This window comes from Bidens hawaiensis, unplaced genomic scaffold (assembly GCF_021521415.1).
Source record: "Bidens hawaiensis isolate Kalapana, Puna unplaced genomic scaffold, B.hawaiensis_p1.1 tig00015117_1, whole genome shotgun sequence".
NCBI classification, from domain to species: Eukaryota; Viridiplantae; Streptophyta; class Magnoliopsida; order Asterales; family Asteraceae; genus Bidens; species Bidens hawaiensis.
Genome location: NW_027492339.1, coordinates 145,453 through 162,361, shown reverse-complemented (window position 1 = coordinate 162,361; position 16,909 = coordinate 145,453). Strand labels below are relative to the sequence as shown.

Below are 16,909 nucleotides of genomic sequence, written 5' to 3'. Positions count from 1 at the left end.
AAAACAAAAAGGGATTTGTTGTTTGATTGAGCGACTGATTAGTGTTTTTTAACTGCTGTTTTACAAACTTCTTCATCTATATCCTTACACTTTTAAGCTTTTCAAAATATGTAGTTAAATTAATCAGCAAACCTTTCCGCATAGATTAAATATAATTCAACTAAATTAATAAAAAAAATAAATAAATAATGAATCGGATACGCTACAGTATCTTTTTGGGTATACTATTTATATATATTTTTTAATTTCTGTTTTTAGTACCTTTATCAGGGTCAAGTTAATAAAAATAAATAAATAACAAATCAGATACGTCATAAAAAACCCTTAAAAATAATTAAAAAAATCATGACTCAAAATTAAAAAAATTAAAAAAACAAGAATGTTTCTCTCGTCTTTCTCATTCTAAAAAAACAATGTTGAGGAAAAAGATCACCGTGTCTTTTTATTTATCATTGCGTTTTTTTTAATTATTAATTGTGTCTTTTTTTTCTTGACATTATGTTTTTTTACTTGTTATTGTGCTATATTACTCAAAATTTTGTGACAAATTGGATTTTAATAATCCCAACTATCTTGGTCGATAATAATTCCAACTTAGTTATTCCCGCTATTTGTCCCAAATTTTAAAAAAAATTGGCTCTCAATGGTCACTCGTTAAGAAGATCCTAACGGCATTAAGTTTTTTCCAAATTTCAAACTGATTTTTTTGGGCTTTTGATCGGACGGAAGATACGAGTCGATTAATGTAAATTTAGCTCGAAATGGTACTCCAAACGGCTTAATTTTTGTTAATTTAAAATTCAAACACCCGATTTGAAGCACTAATCAAGCCGTTTGGAGTATCTTTTCTAGCTAAGTTTTACATCTACCGACTCATATCGTACTCCTGATAAAAATCCCTAAAAAATCATTTTGAAATTCGGAAAAAACTTAACGCCGTTAGGTTTTTTTTAACGGAGGGCCATTGAGAGCCAACCTTTTAAAATTTGAGACCACTGGTGGGAATAAACTAAGTTTGAATTATTATCAGCCAATAACATTTAGTTAGGATGATTAAAATCCAATTTGCCAAATTGTGTTATAATTTGCTTTGTATTTTATATTTTCTGATAATTGTGTCTTTTTTTAATCTATCATTGTGTTTTTGGTTTATATTTGTCATCGTGAATTTTTTCTCAACGTTGTATCTTTTTTCAGGCTCTTTTTTAAACCGAAAGACGGGGGAAACATTTTAATTTTTTAAATTTTTTTCGTTTTTATTTATATTTTAAGTTATGATTTTTTTACTATTATTTTTGAATTTTCTTTCAAGAGTTTTTTTGTGCGTAACCACAAATCCTTCTCACACATTTTAGTTTTGCCTCCCGTATTTTAACTTTTTCTCCCTTTTATCATACCAATATCCTAACAAACCGAACCGGTACCGTACCTAATCATAGATTAAAACTAGAAAAAAAAAGGTAAAATTAAACTTAAACCCCGACACGTGTATGCCGTGTTAAATATCAATCTGATGCAACTTAACGGAAGCAAAACACATCTGTTATTATTATTCACAGCCTCCTTCTCCATTCTAGGGTTTGTTTATTCTTCTGGTTATCTCTGCCTCTTGCTTCTGCTTTTAAGTGTGGTTTTAATTTTGTTCTCTCTCAAAGTCGTCGTCTAAGTTCATTATCGTTCGTCAATTAGGTTTCAATTACTTCGTTGCCTATTCGCATAACTTTGTTATCATAAAAGTTGAGCTTTATATGAGTTAACCGTTGGCTTTCTTCTGCTTCTGGCTTCGATTAACATTAATTGTTGTAGACTTTGCTGATTATATGTTTTTTTAGATCTATAAGACGTTGACTGCTATATAGTTTAGATATGTTATCCCGTTGATGGCTAAGTATGCTTTGTTTTTCTAATTATGTTGGATATTATTGACAGGTAACTGCTGAAGATGGCGCGTGTGTATGTCGGTAATTTGGATCCGAGGGTTAACGAGCGGGACATCGAGGATGAGTTCCGCACCTTTGGTGTCATCAAAAGGTAATCGATGATTATGGATTGTTCTTATGACTGGGAGATGTATTTTCGTTTGATGTAAACTGCCATCCTTGGTTGGTCTGGATATTAACCCATATCTCAAATATCAGTGTTAACTGCTTAGGCTATGTTATTTTGAAGGGAAAGTTGAAGTTTTTTTCCTGCTACGTGTGTAGTTTTGTAAGACGGAATGCTCAACTGTTTTTAGTATTGACGCATATTTAAAAGTATCATTTGATTACACATTTATGGGGGCTCTATAAAAACATCGGCTTCTTTTATACACTGCAAAGGCACATTTGAGCGTTCTGTTTTGGGTTATGTTTAGATGTGTTTTTATAAGCACATCTAAATTCCCTTATCCTTGTTTTTGTTCTCTGAGTCTTATCTTTTATGACATGTTCTCATGCTTAGTTGGCATAATTTGTTAATGTAGTTTTTGCTCCCTCTAATGGATTTTTTGTTCAGTATCAAAGCTTAGTAGTTTCTGTTGATTTTTTTATAAAGTTGTGAGTTTTTGAAAGCCATGTAGGATATTTATAGTTTCATTTAGTTTAGTCAATGCTAGCTAGCATCCTATGGCTTTGTTGTTCCGATTTTTCACTATTTTTTCTTGCTTCTAGTTGTGTTTAATTGTCTATTACTTTATGTTATGCAATTATTGAGATTGTTTCTATTTTTTATCTGTCAGAGATATCTTAGATCCTTTTGTCTATGCTATGTGCAGTGTGTGGGTTGCAAGGCGACCTCCTGGCTATGGTTTTGTTGATTTTGATGACAAACGTGATGCTCAGGATGCCATCCGTGAACTTGATGGTATTATTATTTTATAATTTTTATTTGGTTCTTCTATACTAAATCTTTTACATGCATCAGGTTTAACCTTTTTTTGGGTTCTTATTTATTATTAATATTATTCGAACCAGGTAAGAATGGCTGGAGGGTAGAAATGTCTCATAACTCTAGAGGTTCAGGAGGAGGAGGCGGCGGCGGCGGCGGTGGTGGTCGTGGCGGAGGTCGTGGTCGTTCTGGTGGTTCTGATCTGAAATGCTATGAGTGTGGTGAGCCAGGACATTTTGCACGTGAGTGCCGTGGTGGCGGCGGCGGTAGACGTCGTAGCCGTAGCCCGGCTGCCAGGTACCGCCGGAGCCCTAGCTATGGTCGAAGGTGAGATTGCTGAAGCACCATATAATTTCTCTTCTGTTTTGTTACATTTCGAATAAATGTTTTTCTCACAAAGATAATATAAAAATGACTTATTTACTGGAAGCAGGAGCTACAGTCCCCGTGGCCGATCACTGCCACGTCGTAGCGTGTCACCACAGCGCAAGAACTATAGCAGGTCACCACCTTATCGTGGTCGTGTTGAGGCTCCCTATGCAAACGGGTGAAGTTCTTTAATATTTGTTTTGTCTTACTTTTATATTTTATTTAATGCGTTAATTTGAGTGCACATTACTTTCATTTTCCAAAGTAAATATCTCGTTGAATCTTTTCAGAAATGGGCTCAAGGACAGGCGTCGTAGCAGGAGCTGATCATTGGAAACCAACTTTTCAAAAATCTTGGAACTTGTTATCTGTGCGGACTTGTTTTCAACTTTAATGAATTTGGTGAAGGTTCTTAACTTTTAAAGTACCGAGTTTATTTAGTTATTTGCATGTCTGATTATCTACTTTTATTAGAAATCTTAAGACTGGTGAGGTGAATGTTATTTTCCTTAAAACGTTAAAAAGTCATATGATGGTTGTTTTTGTGTGGAGGTGTTGTGCTTCTTCATTGGTTTTCTGCTTCTACGCTTCTCCCACTGTGTCATCTTGTCTGGTCTGCGCTGCTTTGGGATCATCATTTGAATGATTGTGGGTCCCGGCTCGCCTTTTTTGAATATGCTCCTGTTGTTTTTGTTAACGGCATCAAAACAAGAATGACATGACAGGTACTTTGATATGCTTGTTTTAAAGATGTTACAAGGTACCTAAATTGTCATTTTCCATTTTGCAGTCTCGTCCTCTAAAACTTCCTGCTAGCTGACTATTCTCTTATTTGGTCGGTAAAGATATATATAGACCTTACAATGAATATGGCTTTTGAGCTCGCCGTAGGTTTTCGCTAGTTATGTAACAACCGGCCCATTTGCTGCAGTAATCTGAGCAACACTTTGGCCACTAGATACTCGTGGGATTTTGATCTACCTCTTGCTAGTTTGATTTGCTTTTATATGAAAAAAAAAAGGTTGGTTTATATGCCACCAGTTGGCAGCTACTAGATTTTATGAGAATACCAAAAAGTGGGGGTTGCTGAAAGTTTTAAGACTTGATGTCCGTGTTTGGACCTTGCAGCAACCAAGCCTGCCTGCACTTCTGGTGGAGGTTGGTTCTGCATTGCTATAATTCGTATGCTTGTTTTGAAACCTGTCTGTCAAACCAGCCATGACCTCTGACTTGCAAAAAGGACCTGCCAATTGTAAAGTTGTTGATATATAAACAATTATAGGAATGATGCCAAGAATTGATGGAAGTTCTTTTTAATGTTATTGCTATTGGTTACATGTTTTGGCTTGGGAGTTGGGATTGGTTATACAAGCATCCATTGCTTTACTAATCAACCCAGCTTGTTTGATCAGATTTGATATAACTTATTTGATCTAATTTGATTTGATATGCATATAGACGTATAAAGTATACATACGGGCTTATAGGATAGTTAATGTGATGGTATATGGGTGCATATGCCTGTGATGTGATCATATAAAGGCGTTATTTTAATTCGGCTCGTAGTCGCAATTTGGATATCCTGTTGCCTCTTTGAATGACATAATAATTTTGGTGCCATATCGGAGTGAACAATATTTGGTGGTTGATACGTTATGGGAGATCATCTGCTCGGTTTTTTATTTTCTCGTTTGAAGTTATTTTCAATTAAAATTTTATCGCATTTAGCATGTGAAATCAAATCAAATTGAGTTTAAATTTGGTTCGGTTTAGATTTAAGTTTTGACTAACAAAAGTTAAGTGCAAATTGGATTTTGGGGTTGTAACACCAAGTTCAAAAACATAAGACTAAAACCACATTTAATAATATTTAAGTGAACTAGATTGCATATTTAAAAAATAGAAAAGTACTATATTGATACGATGTTGCCCTTGAGAAAGCCAATTAATTATACGCGATATAGAAGCTAAATATTTAAACTACATAAAAAGTCGTGATTAGGACATGCTCATCTAGCACATGCGTATGTATATAAAAATTTAGCATGATAACTAAAAAGGCGGATCAAAAGGGTAAGGCCAAAAAGTTGTGACTTGCGATATCAAAGTATGAAACCAGTTATATATTTATGGTCAAGAAAATAAAGTGGGTGAGAAATCCGGACACGAGATGAGAACTTCGACACGCGATTAAGTTTAACGGGAAATCTTTTAGAATTTTTTTATATTGCTATAAATAGGACTTTGTATTTTATTTTTAGTGTGTGTTTTTGTATGGTGTTTTCACCCACCCAAGGGGAGCTAACCTTGGGTGGGGTCGGTTCATTTAATACTATGAATCTTTTAACCGACAACGAGATCGTTCGTTTATATTATCTTTATTTGTTTTCGTTCGGTCGTTTGATTTCACCGCATCCGTCTCGAGCATTTATCAAGAACAAAGCCGTTCGTTGTCGTCTCCGGTTTTGGGACCTAAAAGGGCCAACTGGAAGCTTATTTATTTATGAAAATATTTAAGATATCAACTTGCAAAATGAAGAAGGAATCAGTTAATGTTTTAATAATAATTACAAAGGTTTTCATGGTTTCCATGGAGGTGGAGGTGGTGCAGCCGTCGGATATAACGGTGGAATCGCCAAAAATACAGAGTTCTTGTCAACACCATCACCAGCGGTTGCAGTGAGCGACATAAGCGCTGCAACTAAACCTGCGTTCCCAGCTAATGTGGGTTCGGTATAGCTTTTATCCAAACGCACGTCTCTAAACTTATCAAATCGATCTGGACCTCCGACCATGGCACCCGTGATGTTGTTTGGGTTAGGTTTATCAGAAGACATCCATTGAAACCCGTCTTTGCATGAGTATTTGATGTTGTTATTCGGTATCGATGCGCCTTGATGGTGTACGTGTGCTGGGAATTTGGTCCCGTGTCCTACCACATAGCTCATGTTCATCGGGTTTTTGCCCAAAATGTAGTCCATCTACAAACATAAAATAAGCCACCATAAGCCTTTTGAAATAGTTTCCACCAAGAGCATAGATAACATGAATCCAAATTTAAGTTATAAACCTGAGAAGTTGCAAAATCTTGGAGCGTATTCAACGGAATATACGTTGTGCCACAATACCAGCCAGGAAGATTGGCAGCTTTCGAATAATCCACAAAAAGCGAAGCCAAAAACACTGTATTAACGGCATATTGTAGATTTTGTGGTCGACCTTGGTTGAGTTCAATTAGCCCACCTACAAAGACATCACACGTTTAGTGACTCTCCTTTAAGTTTTAAGGTCTGTATTTTAACGAATAACGTGTTATATGCACGCACCTTTAGTCCAGTTAAATACTTGATAACGTTGAAGGTACGAACACATGTTAATAGAGGTGGCATTGTGATAGCTATATAACAACTCTTCATAAGGAAACCCGGGGTTCAAGAACAAGCGAATCCTTGTTAACAAGAGCATGGCAGCAGGCGACTTGTTATCCCAACTAAGAACTCGTTGACTAGTGCTGTCGTTCAAAGCTATCCTATTTCTAAATAGTCCTGTAGTTGTAGCCAACCCGTAGGTAACTGGAGTTACCAGTGGCACAGTACATCCATGCACTGCCCCACATGTACTCATCATAGTACCCTGTAGAGTTATAGTAGCGTTCTATGAAAAGGTTGCCTCTACTGTATCGGCTACGCTTTCCACTATTTCTTGCAAATGCCCATACTTTAGAGGCACCTTGGACAAGCTTCTTAGAGTATGCAACGTCGTCTTTAAAGACGATGGAGGCAGCTGCCAATTTCTCCAGCAAGGTCAGCACCCGCCATAATAACTTGTACGGGTCGCTTGTAGTCCATGTCTTCGGGTCTTTCCCAACACGTGTGATCATCCGGTGTGGTTGAACCGTTTTGAGAGCCACCCACTTGGGCATAGATGTGGTCGATTATAGAAGCCGACGAGTTGAATGTACGAAGCAAGTAATCAGTTCCCCATTTGATAAGTTCTCGAGCATGATCATACTCTTTGATGGATTTGTACTTGTGCCCATACTCGATTACGCTCCAACTCAACATGGTCATGGCAAATGACATTGGGAAATGGAACTTAGTATTGTCACCCGCGTCATAGTACCAAACCCCCATTGACATCGGTTGCATCAGCCCCGTCTTGAAGCCCTGAATCGCCTCTCCAGTCGATCCCATTGTCTTTCGGTAACTTCCCGGCTGCATCGATTTCCCTTAATGTTAGAATATTTTTTTAAAACATGAAGTGATATAATTGTTAAAAAGATGGTTAAAGAAATGTACATTTCTGGGCTTTGAAGAACAATAGAGCCTTATGCAGTGCTTCCGTGTACTGATCCGGTCGCGGAGACCGTGATGTGTACTGATCCGCTGCCTGAGGCTGTGTGTGTGACTTATGTTTTTGCAACGATTTTATAATTATGATCAGAAGTCCAATCACCAGAGAGCAATGAAGATCACAATCACCGTCCATTTCAATGCTTTACGTTTCTCGAAGTTGCATGGCATCATTGTGTTGTTATATATGTAACATCCAGCTACTCGTATCACCAATATTGTTTGCTTTCCCCACAAAGAGCTTACAAAATTTGTTTTTGTTTGCCCCGGTAATCAATATTGCATAATATTTTCTAAATATAAAATACTGAACACATGACTACATGAGTTCTTTATATAGCAAGATTACAATAAAAGAATAATAATGAACCAACTAATAATCATCTCTAAAAAACTGATAGCAAACCAAATGTATATAATATATTTATATATAGATAACCAAAATGTATAGCTCTGATACCTTTTGATGTTCATGATCATTTTCACTTGCTTTTCCAATGATCCTCCAGAGTGATTTGCTGCATACATTCTCTCTTTCTAAAGAACATATATATTGGTCTTGTGTGCCTTACCTTAAACTATATGTAAGAAGGAAGAAAGCTTCACAGCTCGAAATTGAATTATACACATTCATTCTTTTTGTGTTTGCTAGAAGTGGGATTATTATACTAATTAATACTTTAATAGTCTTTAACAGGCCCTATTGTATTTTGAAGGTTGACATAGTCTTTGGGAGGTTGAGTTGACTTTTAGAAGGTTGACATGCATTAAAGATTGTTTATTTAATCATATTGTTTATTAATTTTAATGAGTTGTATAATGAGATGAAAGCTGGATTTAAATGAAAGAAGCATGTTTAAAGCATCACTCTTTATTATAACAGGTCACATCGATATCCATCTTTCTGCTCGTAGTTATACTTCATACGCATTACAGGATTTAAACCCTTGATTTCTAGGTAATTAAGAAACACGTTATAACACACCAAGATACCATTGGACTAAATAAAAGAAAAGAAAAGTGTTAGAAAAAATAAAACATTTCTAATTAGATTTTTTAATAATATATAGATGCAAGTTACCCAAGAGATCAGTTTTCTATTAAGGTAATCCTTCTATTTTAATATCATCAAATTGAAAATATGTACATCTTATTAAATTTTTGAGGAGCTATAGTGATAATAAATATGGATCGAACTAAGCATCTACAATGGAAGTTATCGGAGACAACCACGGCGGATGGGTGGCATGCAGAGGAGGGTGTTATTCCAAGACAGATGTTTGTGATTACAGCGTCTAAAGAGTCAAATATGGAGAAAAGAAGAGATGGTGAAAGGGAAGGTGAGAATGGGGAGACGTTTGCCAGTGGGGAGTTTTGGCAGATTGCTAATGTAGATGTATATTGACAGATACCATATGCTCTTAGCTAGGTTGCATTTTGTGCCTATTAATTATCATAACTTTGTTTTCAGTAGGGTCGGATTTGTCATTCAAAATGGAACGATACAATTTGTTGCCCGTTTACCTGCTATCTCTCTATTGTAATCGGATCATTTTATTTTATATAACATAATAGTTTTAAGTATAATAAAAAAATTACCAAATGATATCCAATAATATCTTTTTTTTGTGTGAAATAATGCCGTTGTTTAAGCCTTCTGCGGACTGTGTAGTAGATTTAGGAGTAATCTTTGGATAAGTGTGTGTTGATGCTCTGAAAAAACCTATCAACTGAAAATTTTATTTCAATTGAAGTAGGGGAATATTAAACTCACTAACCAAAGAAGTGATGCAACAATAATTTCTTTTGGTTAAACCCAGACAACTAATTGTTAAACTTTAGACAACTAAATTAAGAACACCAAACATGGTATTGCATAAAACGTTTATATGACTCTTTTTATTAATAATAAACAAGATAGGAATTCATACTACTAACTACACATAAAACTTTTAATGAGTTTATATAACACCCATAATTCTAATCCTACTCAAACAAGGAAACATAATCAAATTACACTTCTACTTTATTTAATAACAAATACGTAGTAAAAGATAACTTTGACACAAAGTTATTCAACTTGGTCCATGAACTTTAGATCTCCACCAATCCACCCATTGAGATATTTTGTGCTACCCTTATACATTTCGTATTAACCATTCGGGTCCTTCAAGTTGATATTGCACCAAGTTTTACACTCCCTCTCAATACCAACTTTCATTGTTCCTCCTTGATCTTTCACACCTTGTAAAGCTTGCACCTCTTTGAACTTGATTCTTGGATTAAGAATTTTCACTCTACCAGCAAGATTCTTTTTCCTGTTGATAACTGAGCTAGTTTCGATATTACCACTGTTTAGAACTGTACTACTCGGTTTCAGATAGGAAACGACTTTTACTTTCACAACTTCATGACTAACTATTATGGTACTTAAAGCAATTCTTCCAGATGCATGCACCGTCTCGAACTTAACTCCTTCATTCGATTGTTTATTTGGATCGACCGAACTATGCACGAAACTCATGCAAACTCCAACATCAACTTGTTGGTTTGTTGATCTTCGATGTTTTCTATTCCACCATGACAACCTGTAACAAGAGACAGAACTATCTCCTCGTGCACTTCATCCAACACGGTTTCTTTCTCGTCTTGTTCGGTTATTGTGACGATTATGTCTTGATCAACCTTACATCTTCTTCAACCACAATTTCCTCATCATCGAAATTTAAAATAACAATAGATGATTCCAAGGTGATATAATGCTAAATATATATAATTCCCTTGTATAGTTTATATAATATTTTATTAGTTTTTGTTCGGTTTTTATTTAAAATTTGTATATTACTAACATATTGGTGTAATGTAGGTTCCGGAACTTGATCGTGGTTGAAAAGGGCAAAAAACAAGCGGAAAAGAGCTAAAACGGAGAACCGGAAGGGTCAGGAATGAACCGGAAGTGAACCAGGATTGAAACGGACCAGACCGGCCGGCCCCTCATCCCTGGCCACGACGCGCCGCGCGACTAGGGTCTTTTGGGTTGCCCGCGCGGCGCCTAGACACCATTTTTCCAGATTGTTTCACGTTTTGATCAGTATTTAGGGCCCTGTGCACTATATAAACACCCTTTAACCTTAAACCTGAATACCTGACAATAACCAGCCGTTTCGAACGAAATTGGGAGCTCAAGATTGAATTTTTGAAACTTTTAGAAGGCTCGGAATCATACGGTGACGTGCTAATTGATCAACAATGATAAATACGGGTTTTATCACCTTCAATATTTCGTTTCTATTGTTTTTCACCATGATTTCCTTTATGATTGTTTCGTTTGATTTTATAATGTTAGGCTAAACTTTATAGGCCGCCTGGGTGTGATAAACCTTCGTTTAAGTTTGATTTTGATTGGGATTTGTTTACGTTATGGTTTTATGAACTAAGTAAAATGTTTGATTATATTAAATTGATGCATGTGTGTGCTTATGATTGTTTGATGAGTTTTATTATTCCATAGTTTCCTTGGTGATTGCCTATCATATAATAGGTTGCTATTAGGTCATCTACCGTGTGTTTTTGACTAGTTTGTGGTTTATATGCGTTAAAACCATAGGAATAATAATAATTAATCAAATAAACCTAAGTGTGCTGCTAATCTAAATAGCTGTAAGGTGCTAGATTGTTAATAGGTCTTTTATGATTAAGATTGCTAGATTTAGTTTTTTGTAAGGAGTTCGTCTAGGTTTGACTGGTCAACTTTGTCTATCGAGTTAATTAAGTATATTAAACTGTCTTTGATTTCCACGCTGTAAGGTAGGATTCACATAAAGGAACTTGTTCATAATTAATTAGGTGACCATAAGGAAACTTAATATTTAAAACTTGTTTGCGTTAAAACTTATTTAAAACCAATATGTGTCTTCTTGAGAAGGGTCACCTGTTCGGGTTTTCTTTTAAACGTCTATTTTACAATCTCAGTTCTATAACAAATATTTGCTGGCCAATTGACAACTGCAACTTAGGGGATTTTAGCCTAGGTAGTTTTTCATCATCATCTGATTAAATCAACTAAATTGTCTTTCGCTTAAATCACTTGTTTTTCGTAATTAGTTTTAATAATAGTTTTATTTTAGTATTTTAATAAAAGCCTCCTTCAAACAAATATAAATAAATAGTCGTGTCACTTAGTCGAGTCTAATTAGCTAATTAACGTAATTTAAAGAGTCTCGTGGGTTCAATATCTGGACTTACGTAGTTGTACTAGAGTCGGCCGATTCACTTGCCGGTTAGTAGTTTTATTTAAGTGAAGTGTCTAGAATTATTACTTAGTGTATAGATTAGCGTTTATTTAATTAATAAATGAATAACTACTTTTAGCACATCAAGATTTTGGCGCGTTTATTTAATTCATTTATTTAATTAATAAATGAATAACTACTTGGAGATTGCGTTATTAGCTTTTATTAGACTTACTTGCTACATGCGTGCTACTTGTTTCGTTTTACGTTGTTTATGAGTCGTAGGAGTCTAATTGGTTTTCAGATTATCTTAAATGTTAGTTTATTTTATTTTTCAAGTCTTTTATTTGAGTCTACTTACTCGGTTTTGTGTGTTTTGTAGGTATATGTCACATCTTCATTCGCACAGACCACCGTTGGATTATCTTGGACCTACTCCGTAAAATTCCAAGGCTAGTTCATCATCATCAGAAAAGCAACCAATCAACATAGTTACTTCACCAAAATCATCACCAGCAAGTTCAACACCATCGAGTCCCAGAAACATTCCCGATAATCAAATGGCCAACTATCGAACCGTTTACCAGCAAGCCTTCGAGGGTTTCACCGGAGACCACTCGCCCATCGTCATTCCCGAAATCAATAACCCTAATTCATGGAAGATCCCATCCTACATCATGGCCGCTTTAACCCAACATAACCACTTTCATGGTCGTGAAGATGAAGACGCACCAGCACACATTAACCGTCTCACCCGTGTTCTTAGAACTTTCAATCTACAATGTGCCAATAAAGATGCGATTATTCTGTATTTGTTCCCGTTTTCACTCGCGGGTCTGTCGCCACTTATCTCGATTCGCAACCAGCTGGAGCATTCACTACTTGGGAGGCGTTTCATACAGCGTTCATTAAGAAATACTTTATGCCTGCCAAAGCTTCTCGTCTCCGTGACCAAGTCCACTCTTTCCATATGGAGCCGGATGAACCGTATTATCAAGCTAGGGAGCGTTTCCAAAAATTACTGTCTCGTTGTTCACAACATGGTCTCACTTCTTCGGCCCTTGTTGAGAAGTTTTACAATGGGCTGACTTATGAAACTCAAGCTCGTTTCGACACAGCGGCTGGAGGTAATTTAACGAATAGGAAAAATGTTACTGAGTGTAATGAGTTGTTTGAAAGTTTTGCCCAATCAGAGTATGCGAAGAATCCGCGCAACGGGAATTCCAATCCCGTCACTGGTACACCCTCATCCGTCCGAGGTGTGCACCAGGTCAATCTGGATGCTAGTGTGGCTGCTGCCTTAGAAAGCCTAACCCGTGAGATGAGAGAACTTAAGGCTAAGGTAGACAAGTGCGAGTTATGTAGAGGGGGCATAGTACTTTAGATTGTCCGTTGATGAGTCAGGAGCAGGTAAATTCATAGGATGGAAGAATAGGGTTCCTAATGCGTTTGATGGAAATAATTCAAATTGGAACAACTATAAAAATAATAATTATAACTCTAATTGGCGTTCCTCCGGTGCACCCCCTAGTTTCCAGTCAAATCTAAATCCTAACCGGGGGCCGGATCAGTTGTTTAGTAGGGATCAAAATAGTCAAGGTGTGAGTAATGGGCAGGATTTGAGTGGTGGAATGGGTAGTCTAGAGGAGATGATGAAACAAATACTTGTTAGAGATCAGGAAACTAAGAAAAAATTGGCCGATCATGATTTGCCTTTAAGAAATCACCAGTCCGCACTTTTAGATCTTCAGAGGTCTGTAGGTGATATAGCCATTTAGATGAGAGACTCCCCGGTCAGTTTTCGGGTTCCACTCAGCAAAATCCGGCTGCTCAGTTAAAGGCTATCTCCACTCATAGTGGTAGGGTTTTAGGTCTGGAGAGAAGGAGGATGAGTTAGTTTACGAGGAGATAGTGATGGATATTCCTGGGAGGGTGCAACCTAGGCTAGGCCCGGTAAGTACCGCACCAACCAGTGAGCCTATAGTAGGAAGAAGTGAAGAGAAGAAACTGAGAAAGGTTAGGTTTTATGAAATAAGTAAAAGGTTTGATTATATTAAATTGATGCATGTGTGTGCTTATGATTGTTTGATGAGTTTTATTATTCCGTAGTTTCCTTTGTGATTTCATATCATATAATAGGTTGCTATTAGGTCATCTACCGTGTGTTTTTGACTAGTTTGTGGTTAATATGCATTAAAACCATAGGAATAATAATAATTAATCAAATAAACCTAAGTGTGTTGTTAATCTAAATAGCTGTAAGGTGACACATTATTGATAGGTCTTTGTTGATTAAGATTGCTAGATTTAGTTCTTCGTAAGGAGCCTGTCTAAGTTTGACTAGTCAACTTTGTCTATCGAGTTAAGTAAGTATATTAAACTGCATTTGATTCGGCGCTATAAGGTAGGATTTCACATAAAGGAACTTGTTCATAATGAATTAGGCGACCGTAAGGAAACTTAATATTTAAAACTGGTTTGCATTAAAATTTATTTGAAACCCATAGGTGTATTCTTGTGAAAGGTCAGGGGTCCTGTTCGGGTTATCTTTTAAAAGTCTATTTTTCGATCCTAGTTCTATAATAAATATTTGCCAGTCAATTAACAACTGCAACTTAGACTTATTTTAGCCTAGGTAGTTTTTCATCATCATCTGATTAAAATAAACTAAATTATCTTTCGCTTAAATAACTTGTTTTTCTTAATTAGTTTTATTAATAGTTTAATTTTAGTATTTTAATAAAAATGCCATTCAACCAAATATAAATAAATAGTCGTGTCAGTTAGTCGAGTCTAATTATCTAGTTAACGTAATTTAAAAAGTCTCGTAGGTTAGATATCCGGATTTACTTAGCTGTACTAGAGTCGACCGGTTCACTTGCCGGTTAGTAGTTTTAGTTACGTTAAGAGTCTAGAATTATTACTTAGTGTCTAGATTAGCGTTTATTTAGTTAATAAATTAATAACTACTTTTAGCACATCACAAAGTTACCTTCAACTGATTCGACTCTGGCACTACTTCCTGACTTGTCCACCAATAGGAGCCTACTTCAAACCATTCATCTACTAGGTTCGGTTTGAATTCGGTGTCAACTGCATATTTTTCTTGAACCTCGACCATATTAGCCTCCACATCCCATGGTTCTTCTTCTTCATCCACAACTGCATTACCTTCCTCCTTAGGTTCTCGACAGTACTTTGTCATATGCCCTTTTAGTCCACAGTTATTGAACCTAAAAGGAAACTACTTTAGTTGGTACCTTGATTCCTTGTCTCGTTTCTCTTCATCCGATGAATCTTCTTCATAGTTGACAACCCGACCCTTACGGTTCCATTCTTTCTTCTTGGGTCGATCATGTTTCTCGTTCTCCCAATATTTACCCTTACCTTTCTTACCATCACGGTTTTGATTTTTATTGAACCGATGCTTCTCCTTTCTACTGACATACAAGGCTTCGCTCTCGGTTTTAATCGACACATCAACTAACTATTTTTCCAAGGCTTCTTGTCCGGCAAGGATATTTTCGACCCCGGTAATACTCGGTTGGGTCGCCCACCCTTGAATAGCGATAACGAAGCTACGATACTCAGCTCTCAAACCATGGATGAGTATCCGCTTCATACGAGCATCGCTAACCCGAAACTGTGGATCGAGTTCTCAAATTTTGCTGTAACATCTCGGATTTTTCAAACCCGTATTCGTTTACATTTAACTCGATTCGGGAACATATTCGGATCTTTCTTATTAATAAAATTATGTATTTGTTAGTGAAATAATTATTTTTATCTTATTTTATAATTCCTTAACTTTCATTAGTGCCTAATATCCCTTAGAAACTCTTAAAATCGATAATTTAAAGATCTGAATTCATCTTTAATTGTATGATTCAGTTACCAAAATCAACCCATTTCTTGTCCAACAAGTTGATTTAACCTCTATATAAACACATCATAATTTCAAACACTAAAGTTTACTGCAACTAAGCATTCCCAGCCGTCACCTACTCTTAACCAACGTTTCTTGCTCGTTTTTGCTCGTTTACTTGAAGACTAAGAGCTACAGTTTGACTTTGACATTCGTTAAACCTTTGACCTTGATTTCTCGCTAATACAAACACAATCAAGGTAAGTTTTTAACTGATCAAACATTCATTAATACTCACTTATCGATAACCCTCAATCAATTTATGAGATTGATGAGTATTGACGGGTCAATTAGAGCCAAACCCGTTTAAGGACAAAATAGTCAATAACTTTAACTATCCCTTTTCTCATACTTCTGGTTGGATTCCACGTTCGGTTAAGAAGACTTTTATTCTCGTAATGAAATTTTAAGGCTACTGACCAAAGTCCGACTTCCGACTTGCTGTTCGGATTCTGGTTAGTGCCAGCTTGCTTAAAATCTTAAATATAACATAACTTGAGTTCTAAACGTCCGTTTGGGTTGATTCCAGCGGCAATGAGTTCTTTTTTATCTATATTATCCAATCTCAAAGATTTAGATTCTGATTGTTTATATCCTTTGACGTGTGACGAATCGCTTATTCGTTAGCTCGTTTAATCGCATTTATTAATCGCTTGTCATTAATCTAAGGTGAGTTTGATCATTCCCCTTTTTTCTACTGTTTTCTAACGTTTTGGGGATATATGCATACTTATCATATTTTTCTATCATATATATATATATATAATATATATACACAACTCACAAATATAATCATTGTGTGTATATCAATTAGATGCTATTTGCTAATTGCTACTTGCTTATTTGTTTACTATATCGCATTCGGATAGGTCCAACGTGTTCCCTTGTATAGGGTTCTCATTAGTATGATCATACGACTGTCTTAGTAACCGGTGCCCAATTCGCTTGGCAAAGGTAAACCAACAATTTTAGTCATCGTAATCAATACCCGATTCGCTTGGCAACAATTCGTTGGCACACTATCAAGTCTTTGGTTGTGTATATGGTTTGTTAAGGTTTGATTGATTATTACCACATGTGTTTGTTTGCGTATTTAACATTTATCATTTATCTATCACATATATATTGTTGTTGTGTCAAAATCTGGTGATCATCTCACTCAA

At 36.0% G+C, this 16,909-nt stretch overlaps 1 protein-coding gene and 1 pseudogene across 1 annotated transcript; one reads left to right on the top strand and one right to left on the bottom strand.

Annotated features, from left to right (window-relative positions):
- The first annotated feature begins 1,918 nt into the window (after positions 1 to 1,918).
- LOC143548399 (serine/arginine-rich splicing factor RSZ22A-like) lies at positions 1,919 to 3,782 on the top strand. Its single transcript, XM_077039582.1, has 5 exons — positions 1,919 to 2,031; positions 2,756 to 2,844; positions 2,955 to 3,195; positions 3,302 to 3,415; positions 3,528 to 3,782. The coding sequence occupies exons 1-5, from the start codon at positions 1,943 to 1,945 to the stop codon at positions 3,562 to 3,564; spliced, it is 570 nt and encodes a 189-aa protein (XP_076895697.1). The 5' UTR covers positions 1,919 to 1,942; the 3' UTR covers positions 3,565 to 3,782.
- A 2,034-nt stretch (positions 3,783 to 5,816) lies between these two features.
- On the bottom strand, positions 5,817 to 8,117 carry LOC143548419 (endoglucanase 12-like; annotated as a pseudogene).
- Positions 8,118 to 16,909: the final 8,792 nt, after the last annotated feature.

Excerpts from the sequence above, each read along its gene's own strand:
- LOC143548399 (XM_077039582.1), top strand. The coding sequence starts at position 1,943 with ATGGCGCGTGTGTATGTCGGTAATTTGGATCCGAGGGTTAACGAGCGG. Across the intron at positions 2,845-2,954 it reads TGCCATCCGTGAACTTGATG|GTAAGAATGGCTGGAGGGTA; the intron begins GTATTATTATTT and ends TATTCGAACCAG. Across the intron at positions 3,196-3,301 it reads AGCCCTAGCTATGGTCGAAG|GAGCTACAGTCCCCGTGGCC; the intron begins GTGAGATTGCTG and ends TACTGGAAGCAG.